Genomic DNA, 22,638 nt, shown 5'->3' with positions numbered 1-22,638 from the left:
TAATAGTTTGAAAATACTATAAATAAATGAAAATTAAAACAGAATCTGAATTATCTAATCTTCTAACAACCAAATCCTTAGTTAACCACTCCCTGAACAGATTAATATATCATCTTAACTCTTGATAGCATACTCACAGTTAACTGATGCAAATCAATTTCCCCAAAACAACAGATAAATGTATTATATAGCAATTAATATACATATTAAACTGCTTTTATGTACATATTTTTTCTGGATAGTTTCTTGTACATTGGTTCTGAAGATCTAGAAATAAATATAGAGCAAAACACAACTGACTAAGATTTAGTTCTTACTTGCTTTTCCTATGTGAGAAAAACTATGCATTTCAGAATGATTCCTAAGCATTAGTGTAGTAAATCTAAGCATGTTCTATTATACTCTCAGTATACTAAATCAGATAACTTCAGTTCAATTAACTATTTCAAACTGCATATCAGATAACAGAAACATGTAATGGTCTATCATTACAGTAATTATGCTATACACACACACACACACACAGGTGTCCAAAAGCTAAGGATGAACTACATTAAGTATAATGCCTCCCCACATCATGACCCAAGCAACGCTGTATCTGTTCCTTTCAAGAACATTCTGGTGATGGTAAGGAGCACCACTTTCACACCAGATCAAGTATTGACTAGAATCAGAGAAAAGACTAAAATGACTCTCATTACATTAGTCCATTGGTATCTTGTCCAATTTTTATGGACACAACACCATTGAAAACAAGCTCTATGATGAGCTGTGGATAAAGGGACACAGATTACAGGCATATTTGTCACAGTTTGTTGAGATATCCGCATACCTGTGTGTGAAGAGAGCCAACTTGCCAGCTGACCTTGTGTGGTGTGTTTAAGAAAGGAATAAAGTTGGCAACCAAGTTTGCAACTTTATTCATGAAAAGAGCTTCCCTCAAACACAATTTGCTTAGCTTTTTATCTTGATGAGTGCTACCATGACTCCTTTGCATGTTATTTGAAAATTTAAATGTATATCTGCTTTATACTTGAAATTGTCAGTTATACAAATTGCCACAAAGCAATTTCTTCAGAAAGCTATTTCTGAAGATTTCAGCTGAATTTTCAGCTGTAATCTTCAGAAATAATGTTTGTCCTTAGGTTTTAGACACCAGTTTATATACATCTATGAATTTTATAGAGACATGCTCTCACCTGTCAATAGCATACAAATTAATACGGGGAAAGCCTATCTCCTTTAAACACTGGCTTCGTTCCATAATAATTTCTGGGGAAAGAGAAATAACTGCAGGATACTTTGCAATATTTTTCGAATCAAATTCTTTTAAGCAGAGCATAGTCTTTTTAATCTCTTCTTCTTTAATGCTAATGAGATGCTTATTTTTCTTTAAGAGTACATGAGCAGTGAGAGGTGCACATCCAATTACCTTTGAAAGCATCTGTGTTTGAACATGTGCAACTTCTTCTAATCCTCCTTTGTTGATAAATCCATAAATAGACAAGGATGGCATCAACGTGGATGTATTATGAATAGATCTGCAGACAAATTTCCATCTATGTTTCTTTACATTTCTATTAAGCAGTATGAGGTAACAACTCGACAAAGTGAACACCTAAAAGAAGTTTACAAAAAAATTAAAATACTGCATAGATTAATACGCAGGTTAATTAAATTCAGCTTATACTGAGAAATTAAGGAGAGTACTTTTTTCTTCCTTTCCTTTAGACCTAGCTACTATTGCTGCTAAATACTAGTTTTCAAATCTAGTTTAACAAGACAATGTGCTGAGTCCCATGTTCACAATTTGTTGTTTTTTTTAAACACATGTCTGAACATAAGCAATATTTTTATTCTGCATAGAAATAAACAAATAAAGAAATTACTAGAGACGATCATAAAAGATGCATTTCATAATGCAACATAAACATTTTTATATTAATATTACAAATTTTTTTAAAAAATTAAATAAAAATTTATTATTATTATTATTAATAATAATATTAATAATAGCCTTTTGTCCCTGCTCCTTCACTTTGTTTTAGCATATGAAAATCTCTCATGTGTCGATCTGGTAAATATCGCTCAACAGCTTAAATGTCTCAATCATATTACTCCATCGTTTTTGATAAAAAAGTGATATGACTGAAACATTATGAATTTTGTTATCTGTCCTTAGTCTATCCTTCATAACTAACATTTCACAGTCCCATCATCATTGTTTTATTATCTGCTTCTGTACCCTCTTCATGACTTTTGTAATATGTCTTCTGAACACCATATTTCTATCTAGTATCATCTGATGATCCATTACTTCATTCACTTCTACCAGTATTCACTTCTACAAAGAGAGTATGCAGCCTCCCATCTGTGGATCCCAAACTACATTTCGCTGTGTTAAACTAACATCCAATCATTTGTCTAGCTCACTAAAATTTTCCTGAAGAGCAATGACATCAGTGATATTGTTAATAACCCTTCTCGTTATCAAATCATTGAATATCGCCCTGCAATTTGGTACTAATATCACTGACAAAGGTTGAAGAATAACAGTCCTTGCTTGTATACCACCCCAGTGTATAATGCCTTGATATCTATCAGAAAGCCAATTTCTGATTTAGTCCACTAACCCAGTATCTAAATCCACAATTTAGATATTGGGTTAGTGGACTCTGCAATGACAGTGTGGAATTCTATCAAATGCTTTGCAAAATCCAGAAAAATGACAGTATTTTCCTTTCATCAACTGTACTTGTTACTTTATTACAAAAGACAACCAGATATCTTTCAAAAACCAGAGCACTCACTTAATAAATCCATGCCAACCTTCATAAATCATGATACCCCAATCTTTTCACAGCTTGTACACAGAATCTCAACTCTGTGTACAAGCACTAACTAATTTTTTGAAAATCTATCAACAAATCACAGAAGAAATACAAACCAATGTATGAAACTATCTTACCTTCTTTCCACTCTTTAGGAATGCATCTAGTCTAGTCTAGCAACAAAACAACCAGGTTAATGACATGTCGGTTTCTTAGCACATTCTCTTAAAACACATTGAAATCTCATCCAGTCCCACTGCCTTACTAAAATCAAGAATTCTCAGTATTTGAAATACAATCTCTTTATTCACTTCTAAATCCTTCAACCCTTACCCTTCCTTATACACACAGGAATAAAGCCTTCTACACTAAGATGAAACACCATAAAAAAATAACTGTTAAATATTACTACATCATCTGCACTGGTTATCTGATTACTATTTCCACCCAACAAGATCATTCATTCACAACCATTTCTCCTCCTATTGGCACATAATGAAAGAATTTCTTGATTCACAGTGCTAGACTCCTCTGGAATTATAATTTTTTCCCTTCTTACTACATGTTACCTTCCTAGCTTGAGTCTTATATTCCTCAGGCAACTGTTAATTTCTCTTTATATTTTCCATTCTCAATGATTTTTCTTCCTTTAAATGCTTCCACTGCTCCAAGCTGATTTCCCAATTATATTATAATCATCTGTCTAAATTCACATAAATTCCTTTCTTCTTAATACTTCTGCATACCTATTTATCCTCAATGGTCAACACAATATGGTCACTCTTCTCAAAAAGGGAAAAGTTATGACATCTCAGTTACTATCAGATCTTCTCATGATATGGCCAAATCCAACACTTTTGATTTTTATGTTCCCTCCATCACATGCTATCTCAGACATCTGTTCCCCAAGAATTCTAGTTCATGTAATACTGTATGCTGATTCCTCTGCCTAATTTATATTGCTACAGTTAAAATCCTTCATAACATTTCTCACTCATCATTCTTTATATTTGCTAGCCTATAGCAACATCCCACTAAATATTATATCTTGCCCACCTCTAGCTCATACCATTTACTCTCAAAGCCATCTCTGCCACTAAATATTATGTCCTGCCCACCTCTAGCTCACACCATACACTGTCAAACCATCTGTGCCATCGCCTTCTTGATTCTCCATCCTGAGATGGCACAAACAACTACTGAGCATAAATAATGCTTCACCATTCCATTTAACCCATTTTATCATATTGAAATATGCTATATCCTTCGACCTCTATCCCTCTCAGGACATATAGCTATCAACCAAGCTTTGCTGATCTAATAATCTTTGGATAGACTGAGTCTATCAGTACCACAAACTCAGTCCCATTATTCCTGAAACTCCCAGTATTTGTACACACAAAAGAGGCACAGTCAATATTCCCATAACTATTATTACTTTCTGATAACCCTTCTATTACCAATCTTCTCCAGATTCCACTCAGTTACAAAGTTTCAGCCAGGTCTCAATAATATCTTATAATCTTTGGTTTCATTACATCTGCCAATGCTAAGAATTCCTTGCCTTAATTCCTGGTGCATCTGCCATTAGATTATACATATGACAGCTGACTAGTAGTCTGAAGAGTTGAATCTGAAACCCCATTTCTACAGTTAACAATTTTTAAAGTTTTAAAGCGAATAAAAGTTGAGCAGCTCTCAGATGTGATATAATGTATTGTGTATGTAATAAAATACACAAAGATTATTGAAGAAAAAATGAAAGAGTTTGAGAACAGGAATCAAACCTTGGAGATTCAGTGGCAAACTCTGAAGAAAACATTGATTGATTAGGCCAGAGAGGCATGTGGTGAGGTTATCTGTAAGGATAAAAAAATCAGAACTCCCTGGTGGACACAGGAAGTTAAAGAGGCAGTGAAGGAAAAGAAGAAAGCATACAAAAAGTTCCTGTCAAATAAGTCAGCTTGTGCTCTTAGAGAATATAGAGACAAAAGCAAGAATGCTAAACACTGTGTAAAACTAGCTAAAAAAGTCATGTGAGGACTTTGGCAAGAATATAGAAAATAAATATCAAGAAGGTGGCAAAATATTCTGGAGGTTGTTGAAGAAGCTTAAGAATGGAGGAAAGAGTGCTGTAAACATTAAAACGGGAGAAAAAGATATCCTTGAAGTATGGAGTAATTACTTTGCAAAACTGCTAAATGAAACAAGCAGTGATGACAGCACAGTGGTAAAAAACACTGACCAGGCATGCAGTCAGGAATACATATCCATACTAGAAGTAGAAAAAGCCATCAAAGGCTTGAAATGTGGAAAGGCAGCAGGAGTAGATGATATTCGACCAGAAATGCTGAAGTATGGTGGTATAAGAGTCTTACAGTGGCTGCACTGCATAGTTCAGAAAGCCTGGACAGAGGGACGAATTCCCGATGATTGGAGTAGAGCTCTCATAGTACCCATATATAAAAAGGGAAATAAAACTGCATGTGAAAATTACAGAGGTATTTCCCTACTGAGTGTTCCTGGCAAGATCTATGCAAGTATACTTGAGAAACGGTTGCGAAGAATTGTGGAAGAAAAGCTTGGTGAAGAACAAGCTGGATTCAGGCCGAATAGAGAGTGCCAGGATAAGATCTTCACTTTACGACAAATAGTCGAGAAAGCATGGGAATATAACAAAGATCTGTATTTAAGTTTTGTCAATCTGGAAAAGGCATATGACAAGGGGTGCCAAGAGAGAAGCTATTCAATACGCTTCAGTTATATGGTGTCAATGGGGCATGTGTCAAAGGAAGATGGTTTAATGTTAAATCTGGTGTGAGACAAGGATGTACATTATCCCCTCTGTTATTCATTATCTATATGGATCACATTATGAAGGAAAGTGGTATTAAACATGATATCAAAATTGGAGATGTTAATGTCAGCTCTTTGCTTTATGCAGATGATGTTATACTTCTAAATAAATCTGCTACAAGTCTGCAAGATTCTCTGACTAAATTGAATAGCTGTTGTAATAGATATGGTATGAAGGTCAGCAATAAAAAGACAAAGACAATGAAAATAGGCAGAATCATTGAAAATGTCAACTGTGTTGTGAATAGAGAACCTGTGGAACAAGTAAAACATTTCAGCTATTTAGGCACGATTTTTACTGAAGATGGTAAATTAAATATAGAAATAGACAACAGAATCAGCAAAGCTGGTATGGTGGGAAGTCAATTGAATAAATTCATATGGAATAAGAGAGAAATCAGTCGGAACACTAAATTAGCTGTGTACAAGACAGTGTTCAAACGAGTTTTAACTTATGGATCTGAGAGCTGGGTCAGAAGTAAAACACTGTGTCAACTGTGTTGTGAATAGAGAACCTGTGGAACAAGTTAAACATTTCAGCTATTTAGGGACGATTTTTACTGAAGATGGTAAATTAAATATAGAAATAGACAACAGAATCAGCAAAGCTGGTATGGTGGGAAGTCAATTGAATAAATTCAGATGGAATAAGAGAGAAATCAGTCGGAACACTAAATTAGCTGTGTACAAGACAGTGTTCAAACCACTTTTAACTTATGGATCTGAGAGCTGTGTCAGAAGTAAAACACTTGACAAAAGACTAGAGACCACAGATATGAGAGTCCTGAGAAAGATTACAGGCATGAACAGATGGCATCAATGGCAATATCATATTAAAAACGAGGATATTAGGAAAGAACTTGACATTGTCAGCATCCAGGAATGCGTTAGCAGAGCTAATCTCAGGTGGTATGGTCACTTAAAAAGAATTGGCGAGGAAAGATTAGCAAAACAAGTGTTCTCTGCCAGGTTGGCAGGAAAACAACCCAGAGGAAGACCAAGATATAGGTGGATTGATACGGTACAAAATGCTTTAGACGATAGAAATATAAGATCTGATAATGTTGGAGTCTTGACAAGTAACAGACTGATTTGGAGGAAAATTGTAGATAGGAAATTAATAATGATGTAATTTTTTTCATGTAGTACTGTCATATCCTGTACATCCCTTGAGGGTACATGGCAGGAATTTGATGATGATGATGATGATTATTTATTAGTGTTGAATGCCTCAAAGCAACCAATCCTCAGTGTGGAGGAAATACTTCTATACTGAGGGTTAGTTCACCAATATGCCAAAGTACAAATTTTCTTCTCTGCCACACTGGAACTTCTGAACAAAATACACAGTATTTTCAAACAGTAGTCAATATTCCTCTGGAGCTCACTGCTCTCTATATTATTACCAGACAAAATACTATATAGATGTTTGAGCAACAATTCACATCTGTGTGAATTGTTGCTCAAACAATTCACGTTTTTCGTGGAATACTGGAATTCACAGCATTATTGTCTTGCATTGTCCAATGGGCGATTTGTGAACTATGTCCCTTGTTAAATTATTATTATTATTATTTATATGGGTGCTCCATGGAGTCAAAAGACTCACTTCAAAAAATATCAATCCTTTCTTTTAGTGTTGCACAGTCATCAGCATTCATTTTGGAAATTATGGACTTTACAACCGTGTTATAAATAACTATTTTTAATTTCCCGACGTTTCGACCTTCATATCAAGGTCATCATCTGGAGTATATACAAATATACAAGGACAAGCTGAGTTACATTTCGTACAGTAAGCTAAAGAAACAATGATTTGATCACCGGTTATTCTACTGGCATGACCTCTAGTGGGAAAAAAAAAGATACAGATAAAATTAAAAATTAATTAAATATTTAGAAACTACATCAAAGCTAAATTCTATTTAAGATAACATGGGAGAAAATTCTTTATATTGATAGTTTTCTTACAGTAACAATGATGTCCTATTTTAACATGACAATTGTTATATTAGATTTAAGATTCTGGATTATCTACAGTCCTGTTTACAGTTAGCTTTCAGGAAGAAAGGTTCCGTGGGTAGAATATGTGCCTTCCATATGCTTGGGATTTTTAGACCATCATTATTGTTCAGATTGGGGTGGTTGATAAGAATCTCACAGGTTTCCTTAAATTTGTGTTCATACCATGTTTTGGTGTGATGTAAACCTTCACATCATTTTTTGTGATGCAATGCTTTTCCAGTCAATTCTATGTAAAGTGTTCAGGGCATGATCAGAAAGGCCAGCGTCACCATAGTTATTATATTTAATGTGTCGTTTACGTTCCTTTTGTCTGATAGGAATTGTGCGTCCTGTTTCCCTTATGTATGGTAGATTACATGTCCTGTTTCCCCTATGTATGGTAGATTACAGGTGCAAAAAATATGGTATACTCCAGGGTGGGCCAGCAGAAGGAGTGGGTCTTTGGATGAGTTGAGTAAGCTTTTTAATTTTGCAGGAGGTTTAAAGGTGGCTTTGAGGTTGTAATCAATATCAAACTCCTGTTTGATACTGTTTGTCATCCACTTTACACCAAATTGTGTCCTCTTCTTCACTCATGTGTGCATGTGTGTATGACATGTTACTTAAGATATTTATTCCTCAAGAATTCTAGAAATTCCATTCCATTACTACATGCAAATTCCTTCTCCCAATTTATACTGCTGTATTAAAATCTCCCAAGAAATCAAGTGTTAAGCTAGCCTAAAAACAATCAAAACTTAAAGATAAGATGGCATTAATGCTAGCATTGTGAAAGAATGCTAAATGTACATTATTGAATACCTAATGCATATTTTATTTATCATGATAGATACGTTTTTTTCTATTGCATTATAAGAAGGCCATAGCAGTACCAATTTATGAAAAGGGAAACAAATTACAGACTAGTCTCCCTTCTTTTCAAAAAAATTAGAGAAATTGGTAAAAATTAGACACCTGAATTTTTTTTAAAAAAATAACTTCTTTTCAAAGAATCAGATTGGGTTCAGACAAAAATTTAGAACAGAACATGATTTTCTAAACTTCACAAACATAGTTTATACCTCCCTAGATGACCATAAACTAACCTTAGCCGTGGTAAGGTTAGTTCATGGCAAACCACAATATCTGTCTCAGGACCAGTTTTATTTAGTATTTATATCAATGACTTCTGCAATATTAAACTAAACAGTAAAATAAACACTTCTGCAGATGATATGGTTCTAATTTTCTCTTCGAAAATAGCAAAACAAACACAAACCATAGTGCATGCTGATCTTTTAAAAAATAACAAATTGGTTCCAGCAAAATAAACTCAGTCTGAATGTATTAAAAACTAAATATGTAAATTTTAACTTGCAAAATACAACAAGTAAAATGAACTTCATGGCACAATTATTCTTACGTGGAAATGCAAACAAATTCAAATTGCAACTATATGGAAATAGAAAAAGTCAATGTAATAACTTATTTGGGATTAAAAATTGGTAATTTAAGTTGGAAACTGCACATCAGCAATGTAGTAATAAAGTAAGGATTATGTTAAACATACTTTATTATTTAGATTCTTAAATTTAAATATGTTATAAATATGTTCTGCATGGATTCAAAGCACACTACAATATGGTAACAGGATTTATAGTGCTACAATGAAACTTCTAGTTTCGACTTAATAAAGTAATTCAAACCTTAACTAGAAACAAATACAAGGATACAACAAAGTGCAATAAATACAGCATACTACACATGTTAGATATTTATGGGTTACTGATATTCATAAAAAAACAATAATGAATATGTAAATATCAAACAAGATGTTTTCTTTAGTAGACATATGGACATAAAATATATAGTCCTTAAATCAAATAAAGAAGCAATACACAAATATTACACTTATTTAGCACCAAAAAATATTCACTATACTACCTTTAATAATAAGAAGTGAAATGTTCAATTGTGGTGTTCTTCTCTTTTATTTTACTTATTCTTTGGAATGTCATCCTATATGTGCTTACTATAACTTACTCCTATTTTAGTTCTGGGGTGGCACTTTCCTTTTGATCTCTGACAAAATTTAGATTTTAACTGCACCAGTCAGAAACTAGGGACGGAGATTTTTCTCATCCCGAGAAAGTATACCAGAAATAAATTGCAATCTAAACAGACTATGAGCTTAATAGCATTAGGAGATCGTGAGATTTGCAGTCATGGCTCACTTTCCCTTAAATCTATGGTATCCCCTCTATGCACAGGTCCGAGATTTTGTAAGTGGAAATTCAATCTCGTATTTAGACAACTCTCAGATTAAAGTTAACAAAATACATTTATTATAGCAAAAGAGTTACATTTAGATTACACATTCTAAAATATATGAATCAATAATCTCACCACTAAGTTATCCGTTATTCAGAACTGAAACTCTTAACCCCCCCCCCCCCCCACTCAAGATTTAAGTGATCAACTAGATAATCTCAACTAGATATCTCTGCATTAAAATTAAGCTCAAATTCAATCTATGTTCACTAAATTAATCAATATTCAATCTCTCTATATATATAAGTGCAGGTCACATATGGCACAAAAGTTCACACTATTTTATATTCAAATTATAGAAAACAAAGTTCAATTCTGTAATTATTGTGCCCACACTTTAAGTGTAAGTCAGGCTTACATTCAGCACTATAACTGTTAGTTTCTTCCAACAAACTGTTCAAAAGTCATGTCTCCCCTTGGTATAATTTAAGAATAGCACAAGTCTTCTAACACAGACAATCAGTCCACTAGAACACTAAGAGCAAACATATGCATAGAATTGTTCCTTTCTTTGCCCCCCTTTTCTTCTTTACAACTATATAAGAAAATTAAAGTGTTGTACTTTACCATCTTGTCTTTACAAAGAAGAGTTTCATGGTTTCTCCCACATGCTCATCAGTCAATCACTTTCATGGCTGCTGCGACTTACTTATTTCTTCCTCGAAGGTTGTCCTTCGCTGTCTTTACATTGGTGTGGTTTACCAATGGCTCCTTACTGAGAATCTGGCTTCATTCCACAGGTAGCTTTGTTCATCTCGGATCTAACAGCGATGGGAGATAGTTGCTGGTCACCGGCAAGCTTCCTCAGCCATGCAGGCTCTAATGGGAACACAGGAACAGAAAATCAAGAGAGAGAGTTTCAAATTGCGCACGGTTACTTTTATTCTACTTTACAGCGCCCTCTTTCAGCACTTTACTCATATTCCATGTCACCTTCCCATTCATTGTCATGGATGACGTCACGTCTCTTCCCTTCTCTGAGTGCGCTTTCACGGAAGTACGCCATGCTTGTTTTCCTCGAGTACTTATTCACCCATGCATTACGTCATCATGTCGTCATTAGGTAGTGACCTTTTGGACTCTCGTTGGCTGGTAGATGTGGAGCCTTTTTTTTCTTTTATCTTGCAGAGCATAATTTACATCTGTGTTTCCTTTTTAACATTATATTTTTTTGTTAAGCATGTAGTTTAATACATTTTAGAATTTTGACTATAACACTTACACAATTCAATTTTAATCTACTGGTTCCATGTTTTTATCTTATTTAATCATACATTATAATTTTAACTTCAATACCCTTTTCTAATTAGACTGTGACATGCCTTTTCCTACAGAAAGTGTTTATCATCTCCTTTTCTCAAAAGTACAGGCATATCTTTGCGTAATTTTGTCTTTTCTTGTTAGAGCTTAGAAGAAAGGCTAAAAATATGCTAGGACTCTTATTCTAGATCTAACAGAAACTAAATAGAAAACAAATAGAAAACCCTAATTAAAGAATATTTATTTTTCTACAGAAATGAGGAAGATCTGTTTAAAATAATTGTATAAATGATTGGTCTTAGGTAAAGATTTCGAGCATATTTTTATTCCAAGGTCCAGTTTCATGTGTAAAATGTAAAATTTAAATGCTATTTAACTACATTCTTTTATTTTGTTCCAAAATCTAATGTATATATTAGCATGTCGCCCTTCTCTGATTTTTATTAGTATGTTAACCTTCTTCTCTGTGTGTGAATTGCATAACCGTAACTATATGCATATCATAGTGCCTCTGTAGCACAATTGGAAGAACGATGGTATGTTGCATCCTTTAATTAGAAAAGGCCTATGTTAAATTCTCGTTGTGATGGGAGGAATCTTTATATGGACCTTTTCAATTGAAGGTGAGTTAGCTGATCTCATATGGAGGTAGCAGGGATTTTTCTCTCAGAAACTTGGGTTTTTCATCCCACATAGACAAATCAGTCCTTCAAAACACACGCAATTGACAGACAAAAAATACTAGTTGTGGTGAGCAGTAGATGGTGTTGATGTAGATGATTGGTAGTAGAGGTTCAGCATAATGGTGGAGATGGAGAGTTGTACAGTAAGCGTCCTCCCTATACGTGATGAGTCTTCGGACTCCTTGGAGGTGTCACAAATAATAATAATAACCTACACAAGCTGTTGCTCTTAGGTAACACATATCAATCATTATTTAAACTTTTGTACTATAATATGAGGGTTATAATAAAGAATTTAGAAAATTAGCAAAATTTAGAAATTAATCTGCCAAGCAGTCAGCACCAGACATGAATTAATAATTATCTTTAAGGTTTGGCTTATTTGTTACTTAGCTTACTAGTTAACACAATTTCAGCTAGCCAGAAGGTCTCAGTATTCATTAAGGAAGATAGCTGAAAATGCCTCACCTGATTAGTCATTTTCCTGGGCTTGAAATATGGTCGACATAGAATGCTTCAAGGGATGCTAAAGCATGAACCTCTATATTTCTCCCATAATCTAGATTACAAAATGAACATGATTTTGGATTTTAAATTAACATGCATACTAGGCAGAGTAGTAAATTTGAAATTAAAAATTGATTGTAATATTTGGGATTAAAAATTGATAGTAATCAGCAATGTTGTAAATAAAGTAAGGATTATGTTAACCAGATTTTATAATTTAGATTCTTAAATTTAAATATGTTAAAAATATTATGTTCTGCATGGATTCAAAGCACACTACAATATGGTACACTACAATACAAGAAATAGTTTAATCAGCAACTTACTTACCTACCTTAAAAATGGCATCATGACCAACCCTACTTTTGATAATGCTTCACATAATTCCATTTCACTAACAGCAGTCTGCAAAAGAAACTGAGTGAATGAGTTTCATCCTTATCCACGATTAATAATAGCTATAATACAAGCAGTATACAATGCATCATTGACCAGTATAAATCCTTCAAATGAACTTCCTTTAGATAATACAAGAATCTTTATGGCAGAATGCATATCTTAAGTTCTCAACAACTCAAACTCCCTGCAACATTCAAATTTATGTGGAAACTGCCTTTGTTACACAACCACCTGCATTTTGCATTGATGTATATGGAGACCTTAACATCCCACCTCTGCTAGTTTGGATAAGCAGAAATCAGAATAGAACATCTAATAGAGAAATCTACATTAGAGTTCTCTAATCAGACAAGTGAGACCCGGTAAACCATACCATTTCCATAAGAGTCCACTGGAGGCAATAAAGAATATCATACAGATGCCATTTCAAATATAAGTGCTTATTCAAAGAAGCTTTACATACAAAAAGGCTAATGTTGATTATTCATAACAATGTTTCATGGTACACAAAACAAGAGAGAAACAAAATTAATTTATAATTCAATGATATTAATTTTGCTTGTTTTCGACTCAGCATTTTCAGAGCACAAATTAGAAGTGTGACAAGCACACAGGCAACAAAAAAAAAAAAATCATAAGAAACAATTCAAATTGTAACTGAAACAGAACCAATGTCTAACATGACACCCTCTATGGGCTGGATAACCATAAAGAAGACAGACTATTCTGAACTCAGAATGACTGTCTCCCATATCTTTGGCAAATTAATGCAATCACACTTGCTGAGGATGGGGGAGGGGAAAGTGCTTCATAGCAGATACTGATTATAAAAATAGCATCTCAGACCAATAGTGACTTCTGTGTAATACCCATGTCTTCCTTTATTTAATCCTAGGTGAAAGAGTATCAAGAGCATGGTCTTCTAGTCCTGACTTGCCATACAGATGATCACAGATGTAATTTTTGGGTTCTTTGCCACAGATGTTAACTGATCTACCAGTCAATTTTCTCTCATAATCTGATTTGGCCTTTCTTACCAAACTAGTCACCCTTCTTGCTTGAGATGCTTTATATCTCTATTCATTCACTCAATTCCCACTTGGTTTATCTTCTTCACTTTGAGTATGTCTACACGGTTAGCCTAGTGGCTATGCGCTCACAACCATATGCCTGGGAAGGAGTGTCCTAGGTTCGATTCCCATCGACGACGTGAGGAGATTAAGGATCTTCCTCAGCCATAGCCAAGTTAGCTGGTCTTGGGTGTAGACAGCAGGGTTTTTCCCCTAGTTTATCTGGGGGTTTTCATCCCGCAAGCAGGCAAAACCAGCCCCATGAACACATACGGATACAGTCAGGAATACTTAAGACAATCCTTCCAGCCATAGGTCTGAATTGTCAGCTATGCTGGTCCTGAGTCCAGATAAAAATGGGGGGATTGAGGTGGTGCCGTACCTCCCCGTAAAAGCAGCTCATGGTCGTTAAATCACCATACAAAATGAATGAATAAACCTTGAGTATGGATTCTGATACTACTTTTCTCAAATAATAATACTAAAAATAATATAATATAATAATAAAAATAAAAATAATATAATAATAATAATAAATAATTTCTCAAATATGCTACAAGAAACTGAAGAGGCAAGGGATCTTGGTGTATTGGTGGATAAGAATTTAAAGTTCAAAGGTCGCATAGCAAAAGTTGCAAATACAACTTGGAGGTTAATTGTTATGTTGAAGCAAACCTTGACATGTAAGGATAAGGAAGTAATTTTGCCTCTTTACAAGGCTTTGATAAGACCACACCTGGATTACTGTGTGCACATTTGGTCTCCCAGGTTCCAAGGGGATAAAGAAGCTGTGTAAAGGATGCAAAGAAGAATTACAAAGATTATATCTGGATTATGGGATTTAGATTATGAGGACAGATTGCGAGCATGTGGATTGCACACTCTGGTTAACAGGGGAAAGAGGGGTGATATGATGGAGGTCTATAAACTTTTGAATGAGTGTTATGGCATTTCAAATGATAACATTTTTCATTATTATATGGAAGGCAGGGAGAGAACACGGGGGCATCCATGGAAGTTAAGGCTGTTCTCAGTCAAGAAAGGGTAAGAGCTAGGTTTTTTTCTCAGAGAGCAGTGAGTGAGTGGAATAATTTGCCCTTAGGGGTAGCAAGTGCATCTAGTGTAAATGAATTTAAGGGAAGCTATGATAGCTGGGTTGGGTAATTTACAGCCTCCCTCAATGAGTCCTTGACTTCCTGATGGTCTCAGATAATAATAATCTCTGACCACTTCCAACAATGACATTCTTTCTTTGTAGCTTCTCAAGCCAATGGCACTGCTCCAAGATGACTAATAAGTCTGTCATAATTACCAGCTTTATAGTTCAACATAAACCTTTTCTTGACAGAGAATTCTATGTTTAGCAACTTCCCAGAACAAGACTGCATGGTCACTTTTCTAATTGGAGGCTGAGTGTTTACCTTGGTTATGGATATATCTTCTGATGCTATTATCAGATCTAACACTCCCAAATCCCTTGTCTCCTCTATAACATGTTGTTTCATGTAATTATCCCTTAAAAAATTCCACTTCCATCTTACCATGTCCTCTTTCCTCCCTCCAATCTATGTCCCATAATAATTGTTCAGTCTACATGCACTCATTGTGCTAATCTGCTGATACATGGCATCCACATCCTTCTGTGGACCACCCATTGGTGTATAACAGCACCCAACAATATATTTTTTGTTATCTTACACCAGACAGTCTCAAATGAACCATCTACTCCACACCTAAAATCCTCTTTACCATCTAATTTTGTTGATTATAATTCTTCAGCAATCCTCAGTAACACCTCTTGTCTTATGCCCTCTATCCCTAAAAATACAATATCCCTTTACATTCTATCTCTGTAACTCTATCATTTTCTATCAACCAGGCCTTGCTGTTACCCATTATTTTTGGTTAAGTCGAGCTGCTCAATAACAAAAACTCCTCTCTCTTATTCCTGATAGTTCTTGCATTCGTGTACATGCATTTCAACATCCCCTTGTACCCACCATTACTATTGTGTAATGTCATTACCAACGAATCTGAAACCTGTGAAAATGCATTCAGCACTGAATAATAATTTCTGTATGCTTATGTTCATTTATCACAGAGGCGACAGACGCTTGATTGCATCTTCCCTAATATCTTCAGTTTCACTTCTAAACTCTCACTAAACAACACCTTCTCCAAACATATAACTCCAAAACCATTTAAATGCATTCTTGCATTCATGTACATGCTTTTCAATAGGTAGGTGAATACTATCCATTCCTGAGTTCTGTCCTTTTCCAATATATTAACCACCAATTTTTTGATACTGATCAGTCTATAATTAGATACGTTCTGTCTTGGAGTCTCTTTCATAAACAGAACTATCTTGTCCCCTTTCCATTCCCTTGAGGCACTATCAAAACTGAGAGTTAATTTAACAGTCATGTTAGAGGCATTGCACTCTTTCACTTTATTCTAACAACATATGGACAATATCCTATACACCCTCATGGTTGTATTCATATCAGTGGCAGCCTGTGAAGTTTTAAGCGGGGGTGCTTATACAAAATAATTTTTAAAAAATTATTTGTTTTTCTAATCAGTAACCAATTTATTAATAAATAAATCTACAGATTTATTTATTAATAAATTGGTTACTAATTAGGAAAAAAAGAATTTTTTTTTATTTTGTATAGGCAGCAACCCCCACTTAAAACTTCATGGGCCACCACTTTCATAACATTCTTAACACTTCTAGTTCATCTACTTATATTCACGAATTGATCCCCTGCATTTTTTCCACTTGGATGAAACACTCTTGCAAATTCATCATTCAATAATTCAACTCTTCTCTTTCTCTTTCTATCACTTCCCTGCCATCTGCATATATTAAAGTAATTAGTCTTCTTTTCTTTTTATACTTGTGCACATGGACAAACATCTCCTTGCAATTTCTTTTGGCTGATTTTCTTTTGCAATTGATTTTACAGGGCTTACCATGTTGATCATTCATCCATTTAACTCCCAATTTAACTGTTGAGAATTCAATTTAGTATTTTTATTAATTTTTATGGTTTTGCCTATTTTTAATATTTTTTAGTATTTTCTAGTATTTAGTATTTTTATTTTTTAACATGAATTTTACCAATCAAAAATCGTTCTGGTTATAGTAAATCACTATCGTTACCATGAATGGACTAATAGTTAGACAATCCAAAAACTCCCAGAAACCAAATTCCATGTTTGATTTCTAGAGCAGAGCTTTCTAATAAGCAGAATGGTGTTTCACACCTTCTATGGTTGTTAAAATCTTGGAAAAATTAGTAAGGTTTATACATAAGATGGAGAAGTGATATGACTGAGATATATAAGTTGAGTCATTTATTGGACAGACATCAAGGAGATTTTCCAAAAGACAAAACATGAAAGAGGGAGAGGGGGAACATCTCTGGAAATTGTGCATGGGAATAATGAGCAGGTTTTTTTGCATGAAAGTTTATGGAGATGTGAAATGGTGAAAGCTGCAGGCAGTGAATAAGTTTAAGGACTACTATAACTGGACTACTAACATCTTTCAGCTGCAGTTTCCTATGCCATAAACATAAGAAACTGCTTAAGCTACCTGTTAAGTTTGATATAATCAGTAGCTCTTCTACACATAGTCCTTCTGAATTGAAAATTTCATGTTTAGCAATGTCCCAAGTCAATACTACATGGTTCTCTACCCATACTACATGGTTCTCTACCCATATGGAAGCAAAGTAGCTTGATTATGGATATTACCAGATTCAGCATTCCTCAAACTGTGGGATCTCTTCCATCATCTCTGTTTCAAACTTTTTCAGATTTCTTAGTTGATGTATAAATTCTATTTTCACCCTACTAAGGCTTCTTTCCTCTTTCCAATTAGCCAACATTCCCTATAATAATTACATGCCCTGAACTCAAAGCTAATCTGCTAATGAATGGTATCTATATCTTTTGGTGTACTACCTGGTCTATAGCAAATATATGGTCAGATGCTGCTGTTGCTGTACTACCTGGTCTACAGCAACAGCAGCAGCATCTGACCATATATGTTGCTCTGTTAGCTTTATCTCACACCAAACAATCTACAAATGTACTGCCTCAGACTTGCCTTCCTCCTACTTAATTATTTTTGTTGGCAGCAATTCCTCTGCTATCATCAGTAATAGCTCGCCATCCTGTTCTCTCTATCCTCCAGAAAATACAGTACCCTTTACATCTATTCCTATATCATCTTCCATCAATCAAGTCTCATTAATGCTGATAATTTCTGGCTGAGTTGAACTAATGCCAGAAACTGCTCATTCTTATTTCTGATGCTTAGGTACATGAACTGCCACATCCCCTTGAGCCCACAACTATCCTTGCATCTTTATTATTATTACACCCTCCATGGAGTCAACAGACTCATCGTGGGCAGTTTATTCAACTGACAAATGTTTATCATATAGAATCTTAAAGTCCTTAACACTACTTACATCTTGTATGGCTATTCATATTTTGATGAGGCCTGAGAAACATTATTTAACATTTCTAGATAATTCCTATTCTCTCACTCATTCATCCCAATGGTTATCTGCATCCCCCCCCACACCAATGGTTCTAGTTTCCCAGATTTTGTAATTTCAATCTCCCACTGAACTCTTTATTCTGACACTTAATCTTCAAAACCATTAAAACTGTTATTAATTATAAATAATCATACTGTAATAACAGTATTAATAACAGGGAAGGATATCAGCAGTGCATGGGAAGTTTCGTTTTTTTGAAAAGATGCTTAATGATGTAGTATCTGAATGTGTCCTTACAGTTCAAAGAACAAATAGAATGGAAGTGAAATCTCATTAAACAAGAGATCCATAAGAAGAAAATCATATGGAAGTAACATCGTGAGAATAAGAGTGCAAGGAGTTATGAAATAGCACAAGCCAGAAAAATTACGAGTATTGTACAAAAAGCTGAGTTGAAGTATGAAAATAAATTGGACAGGTTAAAAGCAACCCAAAAGAACTTTATCGTTCTGCTGCCAGCAAAAGAAAGGATGGCCAACTGTGGAAGAATAACTTTAACCTAGTATCAGAAGCAGATGAAGTAGTTCAAACAATTAGTGCTCACTTTGCCAAGATTTATCAATCTGGTTCATGCAATACAAGGTCTGACAGAGGAAAAAAACGAGACTGTGCCTGTATCTCTTTTTATTTAACAAATTGAGAAAATCAACTATGATCTCCTTCAAAATAGTTCCCTTCTGAGTTGACACACAGCTGCATAAGATGCTGCCAATGTTCAAAGTATTCTGCAGATCATTTTCTGAAAGGCTGTTGAGGATCTCCGTCGTTTTTGCTTTCACATCTTCTACTGACAAAAAATGGGTTCCTTTGAACTTGATCTTTAGGAAGAGGTAGAAGTCGCAGGGAGCCAGGTCTGGCAAATAGGATGGGTGCTCAGCACAGTGATGTTGTGATTCACAGACAAAGCGCTATGGGCTGGCGCATTGTCTTAGTGCAAAATCCAACCGTTTCTCTACAATTTTGGTCATTTCCTTCTCACGTGTTAATGCAATTTCATCAAGGCTTCAAGGTAATATTGCTGATTTAACATCTGGCCGCTGAGAACCCACTCTGCCATTACAATACCCTGGATATCGAAGAAAACAATCAGCATGGCCTTGAACTTTGAACAACTCGTGTGTTTTTTTTTTGGTCTTGGAGATGTTGCTGACTTCCACTGCATTGATTGTCGCTTGGTTTCCAGATCATACGTAAATATCCAAGTTTCATTACAAGTAATTACTGAATTCAACAAATCTGTTGAATTTGGTTCATCCTTAATGCATTGCAGAAGGTTCAAACATAGTTCCTTGCGACATTCTTTATGTTCATCTGACAACATTTTTATAAACATTTTTGCACAAATCTTTTTCATGTTCAATTCTTTCATTAAAATGCGTCGAACACTCTCCCTGTCCAAATGAACTTTCTCAGCTGCAGCTTGAACACCCAATCTTCTGTCTTTTTGAATCACATCTCACACTTTGTTGGGATACTGAGTTTTGCAATATATATCATCCAAGTGTGAAGATATTATGACAGAAGTTATAGGGACTGATATGAGAACAGAAGTTGAAGAACTGGAGATACTTAGTATATATTGCAGAATCTGAATGCAAATACAGCTGTGGGATTGCATGGAATATTGGCTCACATTTTACGAGAATGTGCAGAGGAACTGGTGATGCCTTTGACTAGGCTGTTTAATTCAAGTCCCAAGAGAGTGGAAGGAGGGAAAAATAATTCCTGGACATAAAGGAGAATCAAAGTATGTGGTAGCAAATTATAGACCAATTAGTATCTCAGGAGTGGTAATAAAAGTACTGGAAAAGTTGGTCAAAAAGAGAATTCAGGAATGGGTGAATTCTTTTATGATACTCTGCTGAGGAGCAGCATGGCTTTGTGAAGGATCAGTCATGCCTTAATAATCTACTAACTTTTTATAATAGATTAACAGCTGAGTTGGATAAAAGGAATGGCTACACTATGATATTGTTGGGTTTTGCAAAGGCATTTGATAAGATATTATGTGAAACTCTGTTATGCAAACTGCAACAAATAGGAATGGATAAAAGGGTGGCTGATGGACAAATATCAAAAAGTAGTATATGAAGAAGCAGAATCCAGGAGAAGGCAGGTGAATAGTGGTGTGCTGTAGGGCTTTGTGCTAGGACCATTGCTGTTTATTTTGCACAAACATTCATGTAATACAGCTGCTTATAAATTAACATTCCTCTATGAATGTCTTTGGATGAAATGAGGTCATATAATCTAGAAGCTCAGACACTAGACATCCATTTTTTTTTAAGCCACTTCAGGTGTTCAATAAGTGTAGTCTCACACTGGCACTATCAGCTAAAGGCATTCACAAAGATTCATGCTCACAATGAGATTTTTGTTCAACTCACAGCAACCAAGGTTGCACCCAAAACCTATTGGCTGGAGGGTGGAAGCACTTTCCACTCAATAAAAATATACAAAATATTTGAATTTGGCAGACTGTGAGATGGGGTCTATGAAGGAAAATACAACAATCAGTTAGTGATGAAATACACTATTTGTTATGATTTTTGCAGATCAGCTGCACACTTTTCATGCAGTTCACTTCATTCATATGACTTCTAGGAGAATTTATACACAAACATAATTTATCTAAATTCTTTAAAAGTGCATATTTATTTTCATGTGAAATTTATCAGATTAAGTACTAATTTTTTTTTTAATTATGAGCAATATGGACATGTCTGACAAGTCAATTTGCTAGACTGTATGGTCAAGTGAATAGCACTTTCACTCTCCAAGTAACAGGCTGTGAGTTCAACCATCAGTTGGACAAATGTCTAGTTGCAAGCAATGATGTTTGCTAATATCATCTGGTAGCAGATGAATTTCATTCACACTGCTTATTAGATGATCGAAATGGTTTTGAAAACAGTTCTGTGTCTAGTCTCTAAAGCAAAGTTTCTGGATTATAAAGTTTCTGGAGTTGGTGGGCTGCGTGGTGCCAGCACCCCACCAACTGTACTAATGTGCAGTAGGTTTAACTTTTCAAGGGATTCAGATAAAAAAAATATAATTCTTAGATGCGAGTCAAAGGAAATTAAGTACTACAGGATCAAAAATTAAAAAATTATAATTCCATAAGGAATACTAGAAACCTGAGAGATGACTGTTAAACAAAAACTTCCAAGTCTGCTTCAGGGAAACTTATACCTCATACAACACATAAAAAAGGGATGTAACCTTTAGTTACTTTTGTCATTTTTTCTCATATAGCTCATTTCAAAATATCACTCTTGAATTCGAAAGCTTTACTGAAATAAGAGGCTCCACTGAATAAGTACGTCTGCAAAACAATCGAGACGATGTAGTCGGTTATTATTTCATTGTCTCATGCTATGGAAATAGAGAAATTTAGGTCTGTAAGTGTAAATGCTCAGTTACCCTTGTAAACAAATCATTAACAAAACACAGAGCACATTTTATGTTCCACTTCCTTTTCACACTCCGCATTAATTTCGTTTTCACATTTGGCCCTCTACCGAAGATTAACGAAACGAAAAAAAAAAAGTTAAACAGCAAAACAAAACAGAATTCGGAAACTGAAAAATAAAAAATCGCTTATGCTTTTATTCATCGAGTTACCAATGCTGTTTGGCCAAAACTCGAAGACTGCAGGTCAGCAACCACCTACTCTTAGTTGCTCCAAGGCTACCGTTAATTTTAAAAGCCAGATAGGGAAGAATAATGCCGACAACTGCCGCCATCTTGTGGTTGGTAACCGTATTGTATGAAATTTATGTGAGTTTTCCTTAGTAGATCAACTGCTACTAAACAGTGGTGCACCCAGAGGGGGGGAAAGGGTCCCATGAACCCCCCCCCCCCAAAGAAAAGGAAAAAACACTAGAAAATTTTCCAAAAATCTTTCCTAATTAAAATTCATTTTTTTTTATTTATGTTGTGTCGTGTCTGGATAGGAGCCTGTGTAGCTCAGCGGATGTGGCGTTTGCACACCGCCGCGCTTGGCCGCACGAAGGAAGACTTGGTTTCGAGTCTAGTCGGCGACTAGAGGAAATTTTTCTAAGCCTTTTTTCGACCGGTTCCCGAGTTAGTCGATCTCTGGCACTGGCAAGCAGGT

At 35.0% G+C, this 22,638-nt stretch overlaps 1 protein-coding gene across 4 annotated transcripts in view; it reads right to left on the bottom strand.

Annotated features, from left to right (window-relative positions):
* LOC150102257 (transcription termination factor 5, mitochondrial-like) overlaps positions 1–22,207 on the bottom strand; it is a 46,448-nt gene extending 24,241 nt beyond the window's left edge. The window contains exons 1-4 of one of the 4 annotated variants that reach the window (XM_090399276.1): positions 22,146–22,207; positions 12,803–12,877; positions 12,434–12,524; positions 1,200–1,618 (exon numbers count right to left, since the gene is read on the bottom strand). In XM_090399276.1, the coding sequence (XP_090255402.1) occupies positions 1,200–1,618; positions 12,434–12,445 (431 nt within the window). In that variant the 5' untranslated portion in view covers positions 12,446–12,524; positions 12,803–12,877; positions 22,146–22,207. Of the gene's footprint in view, positions 1–1,199; positions 1,619–12,433; positions 12,525–12,802; positions 13,196–21,658; positions 22,015–22,145 lie in introns of those variants that run through there. The other 3 variants (XM_090399274.1, XM_090399275.1, XM_090399277.1) reach the window with 3 other exon arrangements.
* Positions 22,208–22,638: the final 431 nt, after the last annotated feature.

Source organism: Typopeltis vanoorti, chromosome 10, assembly GCF_054136105.1.
Source record: "Typopeltis vanoorti isolate ZY-2024b chromosome 10, IOZ_Tvanoo_1.0, whole genome shotgun sequence".
Lineage (NCBI taxonomy): Eukaryota > Metazoa > Arthropoda > Arachnida > Uropygi > Thelyphonidae > Typopeltis > Typopeltis vanoorti.
The sequence above is the reverse complement of the archived record's forward strand: the minus strand, read 5'-3'. Positions and strand labels throughout refer to the sequence as shown.